This window comes from Charadrius vociferus, unplaced genomic scaffold (assembly GCF_000708025.1).
Source record: "Charadrius vociferus isolate BGI_N301 unplaced genomic scaffold, ASM70802v2 scaffold104, whole genome shotgun sequence".
NCBI classification, from domain to species: Eukaryota; Metazoa; Chordata; class Aves; order Charadriiformes; family Charadriidae; genus Charadrius; species Charadrius vociferus.
This window is the reverse complement of record NW_009648255.1, coordinates 6,785,918-6,803,455: the sequence shown is the minus strand read 5'-3', so window position 1 is coordinate 6,803,455 and position 17,538 is coordinate 6,785,918. Positions and strand designations below refer to the sequence as shown.

Sequence of the window (17,538 nt, the reverse complement as noted above, 5' to 3'; positions counted from 1 at the left end):
GTATTTACGCAGTGATTTGAAGAAGAAAAGCTGTTTGAAAACCAAACATTAATGTGTTTGCAAAGAAACATGTATACATACTAGATTAATTGTTTATGATGAGTAATTGAGTTTAGTGTATAATTAACAAATAAGTGAAACGTTCTGGTATTTCAAGTGTTTCATTACGAAGAGACAATAAATCTAGGTATATTTTTACCATCTTTTAATTTTTCAGGCAAGCTATTTAAAAGAAGTGATGAAAACACCGCAGAAACCCGACTTTAAGATTATCTCTATAAACTTTTGCTCCCTGGACATCAGCCCTGCCAAGGGAACAAATGCCGCAGCCGATGCTGTCCGAAGCCGGGCAGCCCCAGGGAGGGGACCGCGATTTCCCATGCAGGAGGAGACGGAGGGCTACAGAAACCAGCTCACGAGAGAAGGAATTTGGCACTCACCTGGGTGATGTTTCGGTCAAAACATCAGCGGCTGTCGGCTGCACGGTGCGGGTATCAGCTTGGCGGAACTTCAGCCTCCCAGGGGGTGGACTAGCAATCCGCTGCGTATTTAGCTCAGCCAAAAACCAGATTATGCCCAAATGCTTCACGAACAACGCAAAATCCTTCCGATTACAAAGCAGAAACATCCCCGGTTAAATCTGGGGCTCCCACTCATGCTTCAGGCTGCAGCAGCAGCACCGACCTGCGCGAAAGCGGCCACACGGACCAGAAGGGCTGTATTCAATTAAACAACTCCTGGTAATACCAGAAAGAATTAAAACATTTATTGGGCATAAATATATTACATATACACTACAGATACAGTTAAGTCTTACATACATAGTGTAGTATTTGCAAAATCTATACATTAAAATTGATATGGCAGTTTTAATACAATGCATATGAAATAGTCTAAAATTTACAATACAAGAAAACTTATGATTATTTTTTTTTTTTAAAAGTTGAAAAGCTTGGAATGTATGTTCCCATAGTGAGGTAAAAACATTTTTTTTTTTTTTTTTCAATTTAAAGAACTGTGCAAGGATAAGGTTCATACACATTCAGTTAGGGCACTTCTCAATCGTGACACTGAATACTGCGCTACCGTAGCCAACAAACAGGATTAGAAAACGTTTCAAGTTCGTAAAGAAAAAGGCAGAACAATATAAAAACACCTCTCTCCTTCCTTTAGGGTTTAAAAATTTAGTGTTTCTTTCTACCCTTTTTTTTTTTTTCTGCTGTTGTTCCTAATTTCAGTGAGGGCCGAGCGCGCCGGGGCTGGATCCCATGGCCGCTATCGCTGACGGAAGGGCGCGTGGTGTACGGGAGAAGAGAAGGCATCAGCAACGGCTGGGTCAGCGAGAACGGGAATCAAAAGAGGAATGGTTCCTTTTTTTTTTTTTTTGTTAAGATATGAATGACAATCAAATCACTACGGCAGAATATACAAACTAAATGAACTTATTTAGGGCCTGTCCCAACTCCTACTTTCTCCCATAAGCACAGGGTTGGAGTGGGCGTTCTCGTTAGCGTGATTATAAGGGACACCAAATAAATTAGCAATGACAGAAATGCTTCAAGTGTAACCGATTGCTTTTCTCTACACTTCTGCTCGCTGCTTGTAGTATCATTCATATTTCAAACTTTCAAAATTGATCAGATCATCTAAAACAAGATGTGGGTTTTTTTTTTCTTTTTTTTTTTATTGAAGCAGGTTTTTTTAAAAAAAGGTGTCAAGCTTGGATTTCATAGCAGCACTGCAGAAACAATATTCCAAAAATAATAATAAAAAAAAAGGGAATCTATTCAAATTTCTAGGTTTCCAAACTAGCGGTCTTTTCGTTGTTTTAGAACATTTTCTCTTTCCCCCTCCATTGAAGACAGCTGTATATGCTTTGCTCACAAAATACAGATGCAAGGTCACAAAGTTTCATATCACAAATAAATTTAAATAAGATGTAAATAAATTTGACAAGCCATGACTTTGGCAAAAACAAAAAAAAATATATATATTTAGCTCAATGCCATTAGTTTGCAAGGCTAAATTAAACTAATTATAGTCAATAACAAAATACAGAACATTTCTATTATTTGCTACATCTAGAGAGGCACACAGAATAATTCATTGATCTTAGCACTTTCTTTCCAGAGATGATTATGTTTTTGGATACATGTAAACGTTTGAATCACTGATAATATTTTTTTTTTTTTTGGCATTTAATGTACTAGATGCTCCCATCTTCAAAAACACAAGAAAATGTAAGAAGATTAATAATACTAGGAATGCTGCCAGGTAAAAAGTTGACCTAAAGTACAACAGTATAAAACAGACAAAATATAACATGCTATGGGGAGGGTGGGGAGGAGGATTAGTACATAAGTACACTTTTTATTTTTTATTTTTTTACAATAAATAAAAGATTGCACTGTAATTGGTATTTAAAGTACTGTATGCAGTATATAGTATAAATAAACCTAAAACAAAAATAATGTTGTTTTTTCCCCATTACTTTGGTTAAGGGAATATTATGCTAGTACAGGACACTGAATCTTAGACGATGGAGACAGAGCACAAAATAGCTAGGACAAAAGCAAAACCAAGTAGCAAAAATATACAAAAACAAGAGGCAGGGAAATACACTGTGTCTGTTGCACCCTTTTGGAATCTATTTGCACCTCCAGCTCATTTATGTCCCTGAGGTACTTGCACAATGTTGACTTAATATAAATAATCCGATGACTGAAGAGTTATAATTCTAGTATCTCCATGGATTAAAATGTGTATCTTGGAAGGGGCGGGCAGGAGGAGGGGGGACATTCCCATCAGAGCAGGACTCTCGTCCGAATTTTGCCATGTACCAAGTTATTTCAATTAGCCCTGCGGCAATAATAGCACAGACACCCATTTAAGGTATTTAAAATCAACAGAACTCATTTCTGATACCTCCAAAACAAGATCCATAAAATGGATACCCCTCCAAAAAATAAAAATAAAAATAAAAATACCAACTGACAGCAAAGTTTGCTTACATCGAGCGTAAATCTCACCTAATTCAGTAGAGGCAGTAAGCTGTCACCAGCTCTGATCATATAAATCAGGATGAACATAATAGAATAATATCTAGTATTAGATTAGGAATAGTTATATACAGTGACAAACAGACAAGTTAAAGCAGCTTTTAAATAGCTGAACATGGGAATAACTAACTATTGCACAATGCCCTCTTAAAATTACTGCTAGGAATCAAAATGGTAAAAAAAAAAATCTATAATGCTTCATAATTTATATGCAGTTTGGCTATTTGATTTCTTATACAGGCAGTTTATAGTGTTGCAACTGTAAAAACAACAGATAATTAAAAAGGTTTTTTGACTGCAGGATATAGTTCCGATTCAAATGCACTAAACAGTTAAAATAACAATTTACGTTTTATCTTGAAAAAAGTGGGGCAAATGTAGTGAATAATTCATAGGCAACATTGCTAATACTGTTCAAGGAAAACCTGGTACTGTTGACTAACACTGTATTCTAGTCTTACCACTATACACACTCGTGAGTAATGTTTAGGAGGAAAAAGAAGAGACAAAAAAAGTGAGTCATGATTAAAATTTCCTAAATAGTAAGATAAAATAAGAGACTGTATGATCTTCAGTGAAAAAAACAAAACGACGTTGAAAAGGCAAATCGGTGACAATTTTGCAACTGTGACGGAAAACAATCTTGCTTTTGGTATCTGGTTTGCTTGTTTCTCCAGTTTGACCACTTCCTAGTTTTGAATTTCAAAAAGGTGCATCAAAACACTGATTTATCTTTCTTCAAGCTAGAACTGTAAAAACAAGAGAAGTATATAAAATGTATGGTAGAACAAAAGGATTTAAAAAAAAAAAAAAGGAATATCTGAATAAATGTGTGGATTATAATGCGTAGCATTAGTTAAATTTGTATCTCAAACTTCCATTGAATTCTCTACTTCATAAAGAAGTATTGTAATATACAGGCGAATATAATCGACAAACTTGCAAAGCCAAGAACAATGAGGGCTGCAAACTGTTCATCAGTAGGAATCATGCTCTTTATCTTCGGGTCATCTATGCTTCCCATTTCTCCTGCAAGCATGATCTCGTTTCGCTGAAGCATAAAGGCAACGGATGGGCTGAAAGGTCCACTAAGCTCCTGTGAGGTATCCAAGCACCGGCGGCAGACGCAGACGCGAAACCGATAGTCTGTGTTGACTTGAAGACCTGAGATGTGGAATGTGGTCTCTTCTCCCTTGTACACCTTCGAAACAAAGCAGCAAGCACAGTCAGACACAAAGAGCAAGACAACCTCCTCCTCCTTTCGTAGCACCAAACAGCATAAAAAAATATAACAACGGTAGATTTTGCAAGGATTTGGGCCAGAAAGTTAGGGCAACTCTGAGACTTGGAAGGAAATGTCACTGCAGCTCTCAAGGGAAGAACTCACTAGGTCAGTTCTGGGAAAAAAGAGGCACGTGGAGGACCTTGTAAGAGATGTCCAACCATGAGAGGTCTCAGTGCAGAGTGTTCAACGGAGTCAACGCACACAAGGACAGACACCACATCAGACAATGTATCAACTGTAAGACGTACTCATCTTTTTGTGGGTGTGATAAATACTACAAACATATTTCTGTGCTCTTAAAACGTGGCTATATGCCTAAAACGCGACAAAGGCATAAGCACCATGTTTGGCCCCAAAAGGAAGAAAAGCTGCAAACTAAGGTTATTGGAAGACAGTCACTGTGTAAGTGTAAAAGTGGTTACAAATATTATTTTAATGTACTTTCCTCACATTTCTCTCAAGAGTCAGCAATCTTGCCAGAAATTACACTTTCAGAATTGTGGAAACAATAAAATATTATTAAGGTATAAAAAAGCTCCTCTTGGTTGCTTCGCATTTGGTGCTTCAGCAATCCAAACCCATCACGTATTTATGTTAATCAAACGTAGGTACTGCGTGACTCAGAGAGCATGAGTCACAATATGAGAAAGGTGAGAGAGAACTGAATATCTAAAAGACAGTTTTGCGACTTAAATGGAAAAAGACCACTGGAAACATTTACGAACTCTGAAAACAAATAACCAGTCAACAATTTATATAATGGCGGGGTGTTGAAACTGGTAGTTTATGAAATGAAAAACGTGTCACAAAGTGCCTGTGTCTGCTGGAAAAAAACCCCAACAAACCAAAACCAAAATATCCTGAACTTCAGACACTTCTTCCCCTGCTCATTTAGGCGGTTTCCTTCTCCTCACTGCGGGAGCGGAAGGCTGAGAGCATCTCTGCCCTCCAGGAAGTAAGAACTCAACTTAGAAAAGGGTAACAAGAGGGAAATTAAACCTGAGCCGACAGAGGACTTCCTGTGCGTGACTCTGGAGTAAGACATAGAGGGGGAAAAGGAAAAGACACGCTCAGCTAAACACCACCTAAAGAGTCCAGCTCTCCTGCCCATGCTCGCCCCTGAGACTCATCCCTTAGTTAAACAGCCAGGCGCCGATTTCTTGAGAAGGTGTGGGACAAAAGATTAAGGGGTTTCTTTCATTCATTCTCTCCTTTTAAACATTCACAGTTTTTCCAAATATCGTTTGGACCATGGTGTCCATTGGACCATTAGTTTCCAGACTAAGTAGAAGTCCTCTAACTGGCCCATGTTTCTTGGCCCCGAGGCATAAATCAAGCAGCGGTGTGTAAACGAAGCGATGTTACCTTCCCCGAGGAGGCTCAGCACTCACAGGAAGCTCCCTCCAGCTCAAGTGACAGGAATACAACAAGTTCATACCGCAAATCTCTGCGTTTACCACAGCTATGCAGCGTTGCCTTTCTTGTCGTCTTTGCTTGTCTTCCCAACACCAATCGAAAGTGAGTCATTAAGTTACGGTAACACAGTAATTGTGAGGAAAGCAAAACTGCAAGTGCTGTAGCAGTGCAGAGAAATAACATGAAGGTTGAAACATCTGTTTGCAAAACATACCTCTTTCTATCCACCTCTGCTGCTATATTTTCCAACGGCAATTCCATCTCCAATACCCACCTCTCGTGGGCAACTGTCCACCCAACTCCAACCTCAATGCTACATCTTGTAGGTGCTTAACACTTCTGTTTACTCCCAAACAGAAATGACCACGCAAAGAAAAGCTGCGTGCATTTGGCATGGAAATGTAGGTTCGGCAAGTAATTAAAAAAGGATGTGTTCTTCCACAGGACCAGAGTCAACATTCTTCTACTTGGAGGACTTAGCTAACTCCCATTTCTTTAGACTCTGAGACATGGTGACTCAAAGCATCTATCCTTACAAAACAACTGTAAGCAAGCTACGTTTCCTGGTGCTGTTGTAATTATTAATTTCATTTCAAAGTGTGTAATCAGAAGAGCCCTATGTGCCTTAGCCATAAATGAACCTTTGCAAGCAATATGACCCCTTTTTAAAACAAAATAAAATTCCAAATAATGACATTTAATAAAAATTTTACAATCCAATATTCATAAATTACATTTAATGGATACTAAGGATGAGATATATACAACCTGTCCTTCTACTGAAAAAACCTGTCCAGTTAATTGTTTTTTCACTTGTTTTGTTCCGTCGGGGCGGTGAATACCAGTGTAGCTGGAGGCTAAGTTTGGCTAAATCAAAGACCTGTATCTTCATTACAGTCTAATAAATACAGATGACCACATTCACTCGAGCCAGCTGGTCAACAGCGCTCCTCAGAAAAAGGCCAGACAGTCGAGTGAGAGAAGAGCGCATCACTGAAGTCTGAGAAATGGTTGAAAGTGAATGAATGCATGAATTAATATTCAGTAATGATAAAGACAAAACATTTCCCGCACTAGAGCTAGGAAGGTGGTGGAAATCGTCCTGCTTTCAGTGGTTTGATGAGTATTTCGCACCAGTGGATCTATGTCCTTCCTCAGTAAGAGGTAAAAAATTATGGTGCTTAATTATCATTCATTTCTGACAGTCGCCTCTCCATCCTCCACGCCTGGCTGCAGCGAGCACCGCGGGGACATTACTGGCTCCAGCTCAGTTTTGTCTGCACCAGTACCCGTAGGAGCGGGCTAAGCCAAGGCAGGACGCCCTCCGCACAAAGACACCTGCTCAGCTGTGAACACAGCCACACGCTGCGAAGGGATGTCACGTACACAACAGAGAGGCAAAAAAAAATAATAATTTGACAATTACGCACACGTTATTTAAATTAGCTTAACTAATATTAAACCAAATACGACTATATAAAGTAGCATACTTTTTTTTTTTTAATGTGGCACATCGTGCTTTGGTGGCCAACAAGTCAAAATAAAGCGGCTATCCAATTTATCACTTGCAGTTCCTAAAACCAGCATTTCTGTTTAGGTACCTGAGAATATAATAAAAACAAGATGAGCTTTTTGCCTGGCTCCCTCAATGAAAATATCATCGCAAGTAATAAACTGCTGCTGAAGCCTCTTATGGCATTTGATCCTAGTGATCAAGCCAGACAGCGCAGAGAATTCCTGTAGGCAAGTATTTCTCCATTTCACCCACGTCACTAAATCATTCCAAACCCACTCCATCTTTTCCAAATAATAAAAATGACAGCCCCAATTGCCCCACGAGCGACACACTGGAAAGTGTGAGATAACTGTACCTGGTTGTTGCACTCCACTGCAATGACCACTGTATTTAATAATAAGAAAAATCAAGAATCAGAGGCAGGCTTCAATCTATTTAGAAACCACGCTCACTTGAAAGGCTTAATTTCTTCCAAGTCATCTGACAGATTTCTCATTAAGAAACTGGCTTATTATTTTATCCAAACACAAAATCAGCTTAACTCACTCCACTGCTGAGATGCGCATAAACCCTTAAGAGTGGTGTGGGCAGCCTCGTCTCCTCAACAAAGCAAACAAGAGCCCCTCAGATCACCTTCTGCGAGGTGGGATGCACTGGAAAACTAATGAGAGGAAATTATTTGCTCTGTCTCGTGACACAAAATTGTCATCAGGAGGCAGAGAAAACGCTCAATGAAAGTAGCGCTAATAATACACGCCAATGCGCGCTGCACAATTATGTTGTATTTTGGCAGGAACCAGTACGAGCGCCTTTGGCTTGCTATTTAAAATAGAGAAATAAAACCTATTTTTTGCCGATTTACCAAACCAACAGTGCACTAAATGTGTTTCAGAGATTGTGTGTCTACAGAGTCTGCAACAAAGGAAAAACAGTAGTAAAAATCAGAGCTTGGTAAGACTGACCGGGTTCTCCCAGGCGTCCACCTCTCACTGCAGACCCGAGCAGGCTTCCCACTGCATTGCTGGGGGGGGTTTTACACCCCCAGTGCATCTACCTATATCTTTTCTTTGTTTGGAACGCGTTTGGGGGAGTTTTTCTTCCAGAAGAGATGTGGCAGGAGGTGGATGAAACACCACGGCCTCCAAATTCTGAGAAATCTCCAAGGCAGAACATTTTGCCTCACTGGCAAACAATTTAAGGATAAAGAAGCTTTAAACCTCAGCGCTCATTTCCCACGGACAGCTCTTTCGAAGGGCCGGCTCCTCGGAGACTCGACCCCCTCAGCTGCTCAATTGGGAGACTAAAACTTCGGCTGCCGAGCGTTACGACTGCTATCCCAAGTTCCGGCTCCTGCGCCGCGCAGCCCAGCCCGCTCCCCCAGCCCACCGTTACAGCTACGCAAAGCTGGAGACAATTTTAACGCACTTTAAACTTAAGTTCTAACCGAGTAAGCTTTTCTAGGTGAAACTGCAAGAAAGAGAAAAACACACCCAGGCCACCGATTCCTGCAATCCGCCGTGATTTACATCCTGATTCGTAAAGAAGGGAAATCTGATTTCCTAAAAAGAACTGTAATGTCATAATGCCATTGCTTTTTGAAGTAGCCAAATAGATGAAGTGTACAAATACAGAAAAAGGAACACATTGCTTAAGAAACAGGAGAAGGAGTATTTCATATATTTTTTAACATCCCTTTTATGGAGCTAAATTGTTATCTGTTTAGCTCCTTGCAAATCCAGTTCTTCAGACAATTCTCAGCAGGGAAATATTTACAAGGTGTTCTCCCAGAGGAGGGCAGAGATGGCTATAGCCCCAGGCTGTAAAAAAAAGGGCTTTTAATACTTTGACACCATCTCTGCTAGATCAAATGGTGGGGGAGCAGTGGCTTTTGGGAGGCAGAGGGCTGCATACATTGGGCTACAGGTGGAAGCAGACAGCTCAGGTGTGATGGTCTAGAGAGAAATGACAGCTTTACCCTAAAGCCCATCAGTGGCTGACGATGCGGCAGTGGAAGGAAGTGTTGAAATGATCTAGGCGATCAGTTAACCAAGATGATTATTTTCTGTAACTTGACTTTGTCTCTACAATGTAAGCGAAGTGCAAGTACAGACCGGAGAGCTGCTCCTAGGTGGTGTTACATCTCTCGAGAGCTTCATCTCCAGGATGGCATACACAGCAATAGACTAACAGCGAGAGGTAACAGAGGGCAATAAGACTTTGTTTTCTCCTATCGTGTTTTATTTCATAATGAATTTTCTATATTTATTCACTTTAGATACAAAACACACTAGAAAGGTGTAATGATGCCCTACGTTATACTGGTCTACAGGCAGTCCCAGAAAAATCAGTGCCGTGTACTAAAGAGCTACGCTGTGTGAATAAGGGAAGTGAAACACGGCCACTCGGTTCAGTGTGCACCCGACTCTGCCAGAATAAACTGAAGCACACTACTTCATGCTTAGTCAGCACAAAGTGCCCAGGTGGACTTTCTCTTCCATTAATGAAATGAATACGGGAGAACATCGCATTCTGCACCTTCTGAAGGGCTTCCCACCAGAGAGCTGGATCAAGATCTGTAACGTAAAATTTTCACAGAAATAGGAATCGAGTGTCACATCTGCGCTGCCCGAGTAAGGATCTGTGTGAGCTTTTTTACCGAGTCCAGGAAGACTCTGTGCCCAACGCCGTGCCGCTGTGCGCACAACTGTTCCCCAAACAGTCACAGGATATAGTTGCGTTTTGCAAAGTCAAATACAACCATGATTAACAAGTTCTAACTCAGTTTTCATGCTGATAGAATCTTCCTTTTCCAAGCTTTTATTTGGATGAAAAGACTAAAATCTACTATGTAAAGCATACAGCATTCTTGTTAATCAAACACCATCACACCCGTTAACATACATAACGCAGTATGAATGCTAAGCCAGTATCACAAAAGTCATATTGTCGTCTTCCTAAAACGTTTGTCAGGATAACAGTATCTTTGTGAAATTTCCTGAGGGAGAAACATAGATATAAATCAAACACTCTCCCATTCCCTATACAAAAAAGAGATTGACATTCATCACCATCTTCATTTCTGCTGTGCATAGTCACTTCTACAGATGGTAATGCTTAGTAAATGCTTTGCCCTTTAATTGGTTTGTTCTGCTCCAGGAGACACCTGCACGTGAACTTACACTCATGAGCTTTTACTCATTTAAACACTGAAAGCAAGAATTAAGGCTTTAAGATAAAATGAGGAAACTGGTTTTGGTCTCCTATCAGCTGTATTCATTCATCTGAAGTAAATCAACTGGGCACAGGCAGGGAGTCCTGTGCAGGCAGGGAGTCCATGGATTTGTAACGTGTCTTCCTAGTTCAAACTGGTCAAAATCTTGCCTTAGATAGTTGCCTTTAAATTGCTGCAAATAAAGCGATCTATTGATAGGATTGAAGACTTGTTACAGAGAAACAGCTTTTTATCTTCATTAGTAGAAAAGTTTCAATTTTAAGGTAATTTTCAAAGTGGATTTTTATTCTATGAAACTCTTCTCATCTACGTTTGGGCTGGTGTAAAACACGTCACAGAACAGAGACAACTGTGTCCCGCGGGTGAGTGAAGGTGAAGCACCTGAGGATGAGCGACCCTACATGCGATACGAAGTCCTGCACAGCCCATAAACAGCCTGAAATAGCTATTTGTTGCATTTATTTCCATGCCACTGGGACATAAATAACTATTTAATGCAGCTATTTTTCTCCTTCTTATCCAGCTATACTATCCCTGGGTCTCACAAAATGCACTGGTGACTGCTATAGAAACTCCAGTCGCTTAAGACATTGATCGTTCTCATGGGTGCGTTGAATAGCCCGAAAATCTACAATATTTTTCATTTGTGCAACCCTTCAAAACAAATTGCAAAGCTTTCCTAATATAATATGGCCCCTGAGACACATATGCAAAATACATATATCACTTGCAGGGAACAAAACAGATTTAAAAGTAAATTTAGGACTTGCACTTAAAATGTAATTAACATATCACTAAAACTACTTTTCGGCTAAAGGGCAGCAAGTCATCACTCACATGCCACAGCAAAGGTCAAGTGAAATGCATTAGGCAGAAAATCACTGAAAGATGTTTATATATTTTGTCTCAAATTCACATAAGGCCCAGAAAGCCACCCGCACCCTGGGCTGCATCCCCGGCAGCGTGGCCGGCAGAGCGAGGGAGGGGATGCTGCCCCTCTGCTCCGCTCTTGCGTGACCCCACCTGAAATATGGTGTCCAGCTCTGGAGCCCCCAACATAAGAAGGACATGGACCTGTTGGAGTGGGTCCAGAGGAGGCCAGGAAGATGCTCTGAGGGCTGGAGCCTCTCTGCGGTGAGGACAGGCTGAGAGAGTTGGGGTTGTTCAGCCTGGAGGAGAGAAGGCTCCGGGGAGACCTTAGAGCCCCTTCCAGTATCTGAAGGGGCCCTACAAGAAAGCTGGAGAGGGACTTTTTACAAGGGCATGTAGTGATAGGACAAAGGGGAATGGCTTCAAACTGGAAGAGGGGAGATTTAGATTAGGTATCAGGAAGAAATTTTTCATTGTGCGGGTGGTGAGCCCCTGGGGCAGGTTGCCCCAAGAAGCTGTGGCTGCCCCATCCCTGGAGGTGTTCAAGGCCAGGTTGGACGGGGCTTGGAGCAACCTGGGCTGGTGGGAGGTGTCCCTGCCCAGGGCAGGGGGGGTGGGACGAGATGATCTTTAAGGTCCCTTCCAACCCAAACCATTCTATGATTCTGTAACAGGAGCTAAGAGCGTGCACACACAGCTACTGCAGCTCAGGTAATGGACAGCAAGTCAGCGATATGCCCCAGTGCTGAGAAGACACCCACATTTGTGATGAAGCTCAATAATTTTGATGGGTGTAACCGATTTCTGAGACCATGAAACAGTGGGACTCCCCCGTTTCCCACAGCTGGTTATCAGCCAGCCCAACTACAGCAGTCACAGCATCAGCTTGGAGCATCCCAGCTGGGAGCTTCTTCTAGTGAGTCACTTGTGAAAACTCAAACAAAACACCCCTCAGCAGGGTCATGCTTCATGAAAAATTAAGACCTTCAACATAAGACCCTGAAGGTACTTTTTATTTCCTTTATTGATGGTTTTTTTCACACCACAATTTCTTGACTGTAAAGACAAGCCACCACCTACCTTGAAGGAACATGAAGCCATGCCAAATTCCCCCCAAGGACATCTAGAACATTTTAAGCACTGAAGCTATGCTTACTAGCGCTGTATGCGGAGGTTGTACATCAAGGCTACTTTATAAATCAGGCAACAGCAAAATGGGTCCACTTATCCACTTACCACTGACATTTTCAGGCCAACACAGTACACAGAGGTTTTATTACCCATACCAGCACGAAAAATGTTTCCCGACAAAAACATTAGTTAGGTTTCTGAATCTTTAGTACCCACATGAATTTATTTATTTTATTTTTGATAATTAATTACTTTGCAGTAACACTCAAAAACAGACTGGAGAGGAGCAAAGACAGGTGCAAAGTACTACCTTATTCATATCTTTAAGAATTTAATTTAGGGTTTAACGTATCTCATTCCCTAATTTGGATTTATTTGGAATCTGTATGACAATGGAAGAAAGGACAGGGAGAAGACAGGCAGGATGGTTCAGAAGGGACAGGTGAGGAAGGAGGAGCAGAGGCGTTGCCCTCTACATCAAGAAATGGCTAGAGGGGGAAGAGCAGCCTCTGAAGAATAGCCACGACCAGGTTGAAAGCCTATGGGTAAGAATTAAGAGACCAAGGCAACAAAGGGAACCTTGTGGTTGGTGTCTACTACAAGTTGCGTGATCAAAGGGAGCCTATTGACAAAGCCTTCTTACTCCAGCTATGGGAGGCATCACGCTCGCAGGCTCTCGTCCTGCCAGGGGACTTCAGCCACACCAACATCTGCTGGAAAAGAAGCACGGTGAGCTACTGTAGGCAATCCAGGAGACTCCTGGAGTGCATTGAAGATAAATTCTTATGCCAGGTAATCAACAGCCTCACCAGAGGGGATGCAATACTGGATCTGTTGGTCACCAATGCCAGCGAGCTAATTGGTGACGTCAAGGTTGGAGGCAGCCCGGGCCACGACGATCATGCACTGGTGGAGTTTGCAGTCCTGAGGGATATGGGTCAGGCAAAGAGTAAAGTCAGGACCCTGAATTTTAGGAAGGCAAAATTCCAGCTCTTCAAGAAGTTAGTCAATAGGACGCCCTGGGAAACTGCCCTCAGGGAAAAGGGAGCAGAACAGAGCTGGCAGATCTTTAAGGATGCTTTCCTTAGAGTGGAAGAGCTCTTGATCCCCAGGTGTCAGAAATCAGGAAAGGAAGGCAAGGGACCGGCATGGCTGAGTTGAGACCTGCTGGTCAAACTAAAGGGCAAGAAGGAAATGCACAGTCAGCTGGAGCTGGACTTGGCAAGGGACACACAGAATAATAAGGGCTTCTATAGGTCTGTCAGCCAGAAAAGGAAGGTCAAAGAAAGCATATCCCCCCTGATGAGCATGACTGGCAAACTGGTAACAATGGACGAGAAGTCTGAGGTACTCAACAACTTTTTTGCCTCTTCACTGGCAATTTCTGTCCCCACACCTCTCGAGTGGATGGACGGCAAGATGGGGACTGAGGGGAGCAAAGTCCTCAGCACAGGAAAGACATGGACGTGTTGGAGCAGGTCCAGAGGAGGGACACAAAGAGGATCAGAGGACTGGAACACCTCTGCTGTGAGGACAGGCTGAGAGAGTTGGGGTTGTTCAGCCTGGAGAAGAGAAGGCTCCAGGGAGACCTTACTGAAGCCTTAAAGGGGGCCTACAGGAAAGATGGGGCCAAGCTTTTTAGCAGAGCCTGCTGCAATAGGACAAGGGGTAATGGCTTTAAACTAAAAGAGGGAAGATTTAGACTACATATAAGGAAGAAATTTTTCACTCTGAGGGTGGTGAGACACTGGCCCAGGTTGCCCACAGAGGTGGTAGATGACCCCTCCCTGGAAACATTCCAGGTCAGGTTGGACGGGGCTCTGAGCAACCTGGTCTAGTTGTACTTCATTCGCTTTGTTCCCACGGTGCAAGAACAAACAGTTCCTACGGGGCAGCTGATATGCAGCAGTTTACATGTCCTTGCATCAAAACCTTAGACAGGAATAGGATGGCTGAACAAACCAATTAAAAGTCATGCACTTGACTGAAATACCTGATGGAGGGTCTTGGAATTGGCTTAGTGAATGAGGAAGATAAGCTACCTACTTCATCTTCCCATCTTCAGACAATGTTTAGAATCAGATAGTTCAGAAGAAAGCATGGCTGGGCAGAATTGTAACTTTACAGTTAGAAATAGTGATTAACTACGGACAGAGTGCAAATCATTCCAATAAGATAATGATGTTCTATATACTCCCTCTGGGGACAAACCAACCTATTACAGCCCTTAATTTTGACTCAGCCTTTACCAAAGTTCATGATGCATCACCATAGGGTGTAATTCAACACGGCTGAAAGAAGCAGCACAGCAAATGTTCAAAACCATTTCCATTATAACATCAATTTAGCAATATCAAAATGAGACCATTTTCTTACCTGCTTGTATTCAGATTCTCTTCCAACCAGTACCTGCAGAACATAACCAACAGGATCTCCCTTCATGGGTGGGACCATTTCCCAGGTAATTTCACAGGCGTTTCCTCCCAACTGTGTCACCCGAGGAGCTACAATAAAATTAAATGTGTTAACACTTAAAATAAAGACTGCATTGAAATCCTGTTCATTTTACGCACACTGTAATATAAGAGAACGTTTTAAAAAGAGAACTTCAGGACATCACAGGGGCCAGCAGCACAGAATCTGTACTCTATTTATATGGCCAAAAATCAAATTGTTATCACCACTGGATGAAAGAAGTAAAACTGGGGCTGGATTTTTAAGTCACTCAAAAGTCACATTTATTTCAGGACAGTCTTGCCTGATTTGGCAGTTCAGGATTCTTGTGGTATTAAACAATAACAAACACTGCTCACAGAAAATTGCGAGAGATTTAGAGCTGATTAACAAGCTCCCAAGAAGTCTACTGTAGGATTTAGATCCCTCCTGCAGAAGGACAGTGAGCTGTTAGAGCATCTCTCATCCGTCAGCTGTGTGAGCCGCTAGAAAGGGGGAGTGGATGTGATAAAAAACTTTGAACTTTTAAAATTCAATTGCAATGCTGTGCACTGATCTTTTCAAAGCAGAAGCCAACACACAATTTACACTGGCATTCATAAAAGCAGCAATTTTGTGGAGTTCTGAGCAAACATCTGTGCCAGTGAAGATGCCTGTGTATTCCTCCCATGCTACACATCATTGAAAGAGAGGAATAACATAAAACATTTCATTCAGAAAAAACAGGAGAAGGATTGTGAGAAGGGAAGTTAAATAATCTTCTGTATTAGGGATTAAGTCCAGCCTGGGAAGCAGAAGTACAAGCATAATTTTAAAGACTTGGACTCATAGCAAAGTCTGAGCCTGAAATTCAGATGGTCAGACCTGATATTTCTAGCCAGGCTTACAGAATCACAGAATGGTCAGCGTTGGAAGGTCCCTCTGGAGCTCCCCCAGTGCCACCCCCACCAGAGCAGGGGCACCTCCAGCAGTGGCACAGGACGGCATCCAGGCGGGTTTGGAATGGCTCCAGAGGGGGAGACTCCCCCACCTCTCTGGGCAGCCTGTGCCACTGCTCTGCCACCCTCACAGCAGAGAAAGCCCTCCTCAGGTTTAGGTGGAACTTCCTATGGTCAAGTTTGTGCCCGTTCCCTCTTGTCCTGTCACTGGGCACCACTGAAAAAAGACTGTTCCCATCCCCCTGGCACCCGCCCTTTAAGTATTCATAAGCATTGAGAAGATCCCCCTCAGTCTTCTCTTCTCCAGACTGAAAAGCCCCAAGTCCCTCAGTCTTTCCTCATAAGAAAGATGCTCCAGTCCCTTCATCATCTTTGTAGCCCATCTTTGAGCCACAGAGCTGCTCTCCAGGTCAGCCCCCAACCTGTACTGATGCATGGGGTTATTACTCCCCAGATGCAGGACCCTACACTTGCCTTTGTTGAATTTTATAAGGTTTCTCTCTGCCCAACTCTCCAGCCCGTCCAGGTGCTTTCACTAGAACTCTAGAGAAATTCAATTTGTCAGCTGTTACAATGCTGCTGTCCTTGGGAGAGGACCACTCAGCAGCTAAGAGCCAAAAGATACCATACGACGCCCGACGGCAAGCTTGCAGGTGAGCCCAGCAGCATAGCAACAGCGGCAGCATGTTTATATGTACAACTAAGCATCTGCCACTAGAAGGTATCGAAACAACTGTGACAGCAGCCAGGGTCCACCAGCCTCTTTATCAGGCAGAGCAAGCCAGCACATGACCAAAAAAAAAATGAAAAAGGGAGAAAAAGCAGCACTGAACACTTTACCAAGTGGTTACATGCACACGTGCAAGGACATGAGCTTGTTAAAGGCAATATAGATTCCCAAACCTACGAAAACAGGCAATGGGAGAATCTATCAAAGAAACAAATGCTTCTGCTGCTGCATACATTACATGAATTTTAGACTAATTCGTTACCACCCAAGAGGAACACATGAATCATATGTGGACCCAAATGTAATCAATATCCATTTGTTTCTCTCTGCACATCTGCCAGTGTTGAGAGACTGATAATAGACGCCTTCATCTCAGCTGACAACAACATTCTCAATTATTTTACCTCTTCCTTCCATCCCTCACCCTGATACACGTAGATTTTTGTCTGACACTTACAAAACTCTGCCATTACCAATAATGCTATTTTAGGGCTGGCATCACTAAGTGAGTAATTTGGATACTTTATACAATAATAAACATGTGCTTCTGATAAACTCAGTACAGTTGTTCGTGTATCACCTACATTCCTTTGTATTGCTCCGAACATGGAAAGGGAATCAACACCATCGTTTTGCCTCAGCAGATCTCTTTTCCCTATAGCATTACCTCCCTACGGCTGTGTTCACTAATGGAGTTTTTGTTGTGCTCTTTTCTGTGTGAAAGCCAGTATTTTGCAATGTACCTGTGGTCCCAGCCCACACACGACCCGGTATCTGCACCATATCTTAACTGCTTGATAGTCAGTCCAGAGCATGAGTCATATTTAAGAGGAACTAAACAGACAGACAGGGAATTCAAAACAAAACCCTGGTTGAGATCTGAGTTTAATAAAACGGATCTGTATCC

At 42.3% G+C, this 17,538-nt stretch overlaps 1 protein-coding gene across 2 annotated transcripts in view; it reads right to left on the bottom strand.

Annotated features, from left to right (window-relative positions):
• Positions 1–2,741: 2,741 nt before the first annotated feature.
• The window catches only part of FNDC3B (fibronectin type III domain containing 3B), a 174,570-nt gene continuing 159,773 nt past the window's right edge, over positions 2,742–17,538 (bottom strand). The window contains exons 25-26 of one of the 2 annotated variants that reach the window (XM_009884448.1): positions 14,886–15,013; positions 2,742–4,260 (exon numbers count right to left, since the gene is read on the bottom strand). In XM_009884448.1, coding sequence (XP_009882750.1) covers positions 3,949–4,260; positions 14,886–15,013 — 440 coding nt within the window. In that variant the 3' untranslated portion in view covers positions 2,742–3,948. The remainder of the gene's footprint in view (positions 4,261–14,885; positions 15,014–17,538) is intronic. The other variant, XM_009884446.1, reaches the window with a different exon arrangement.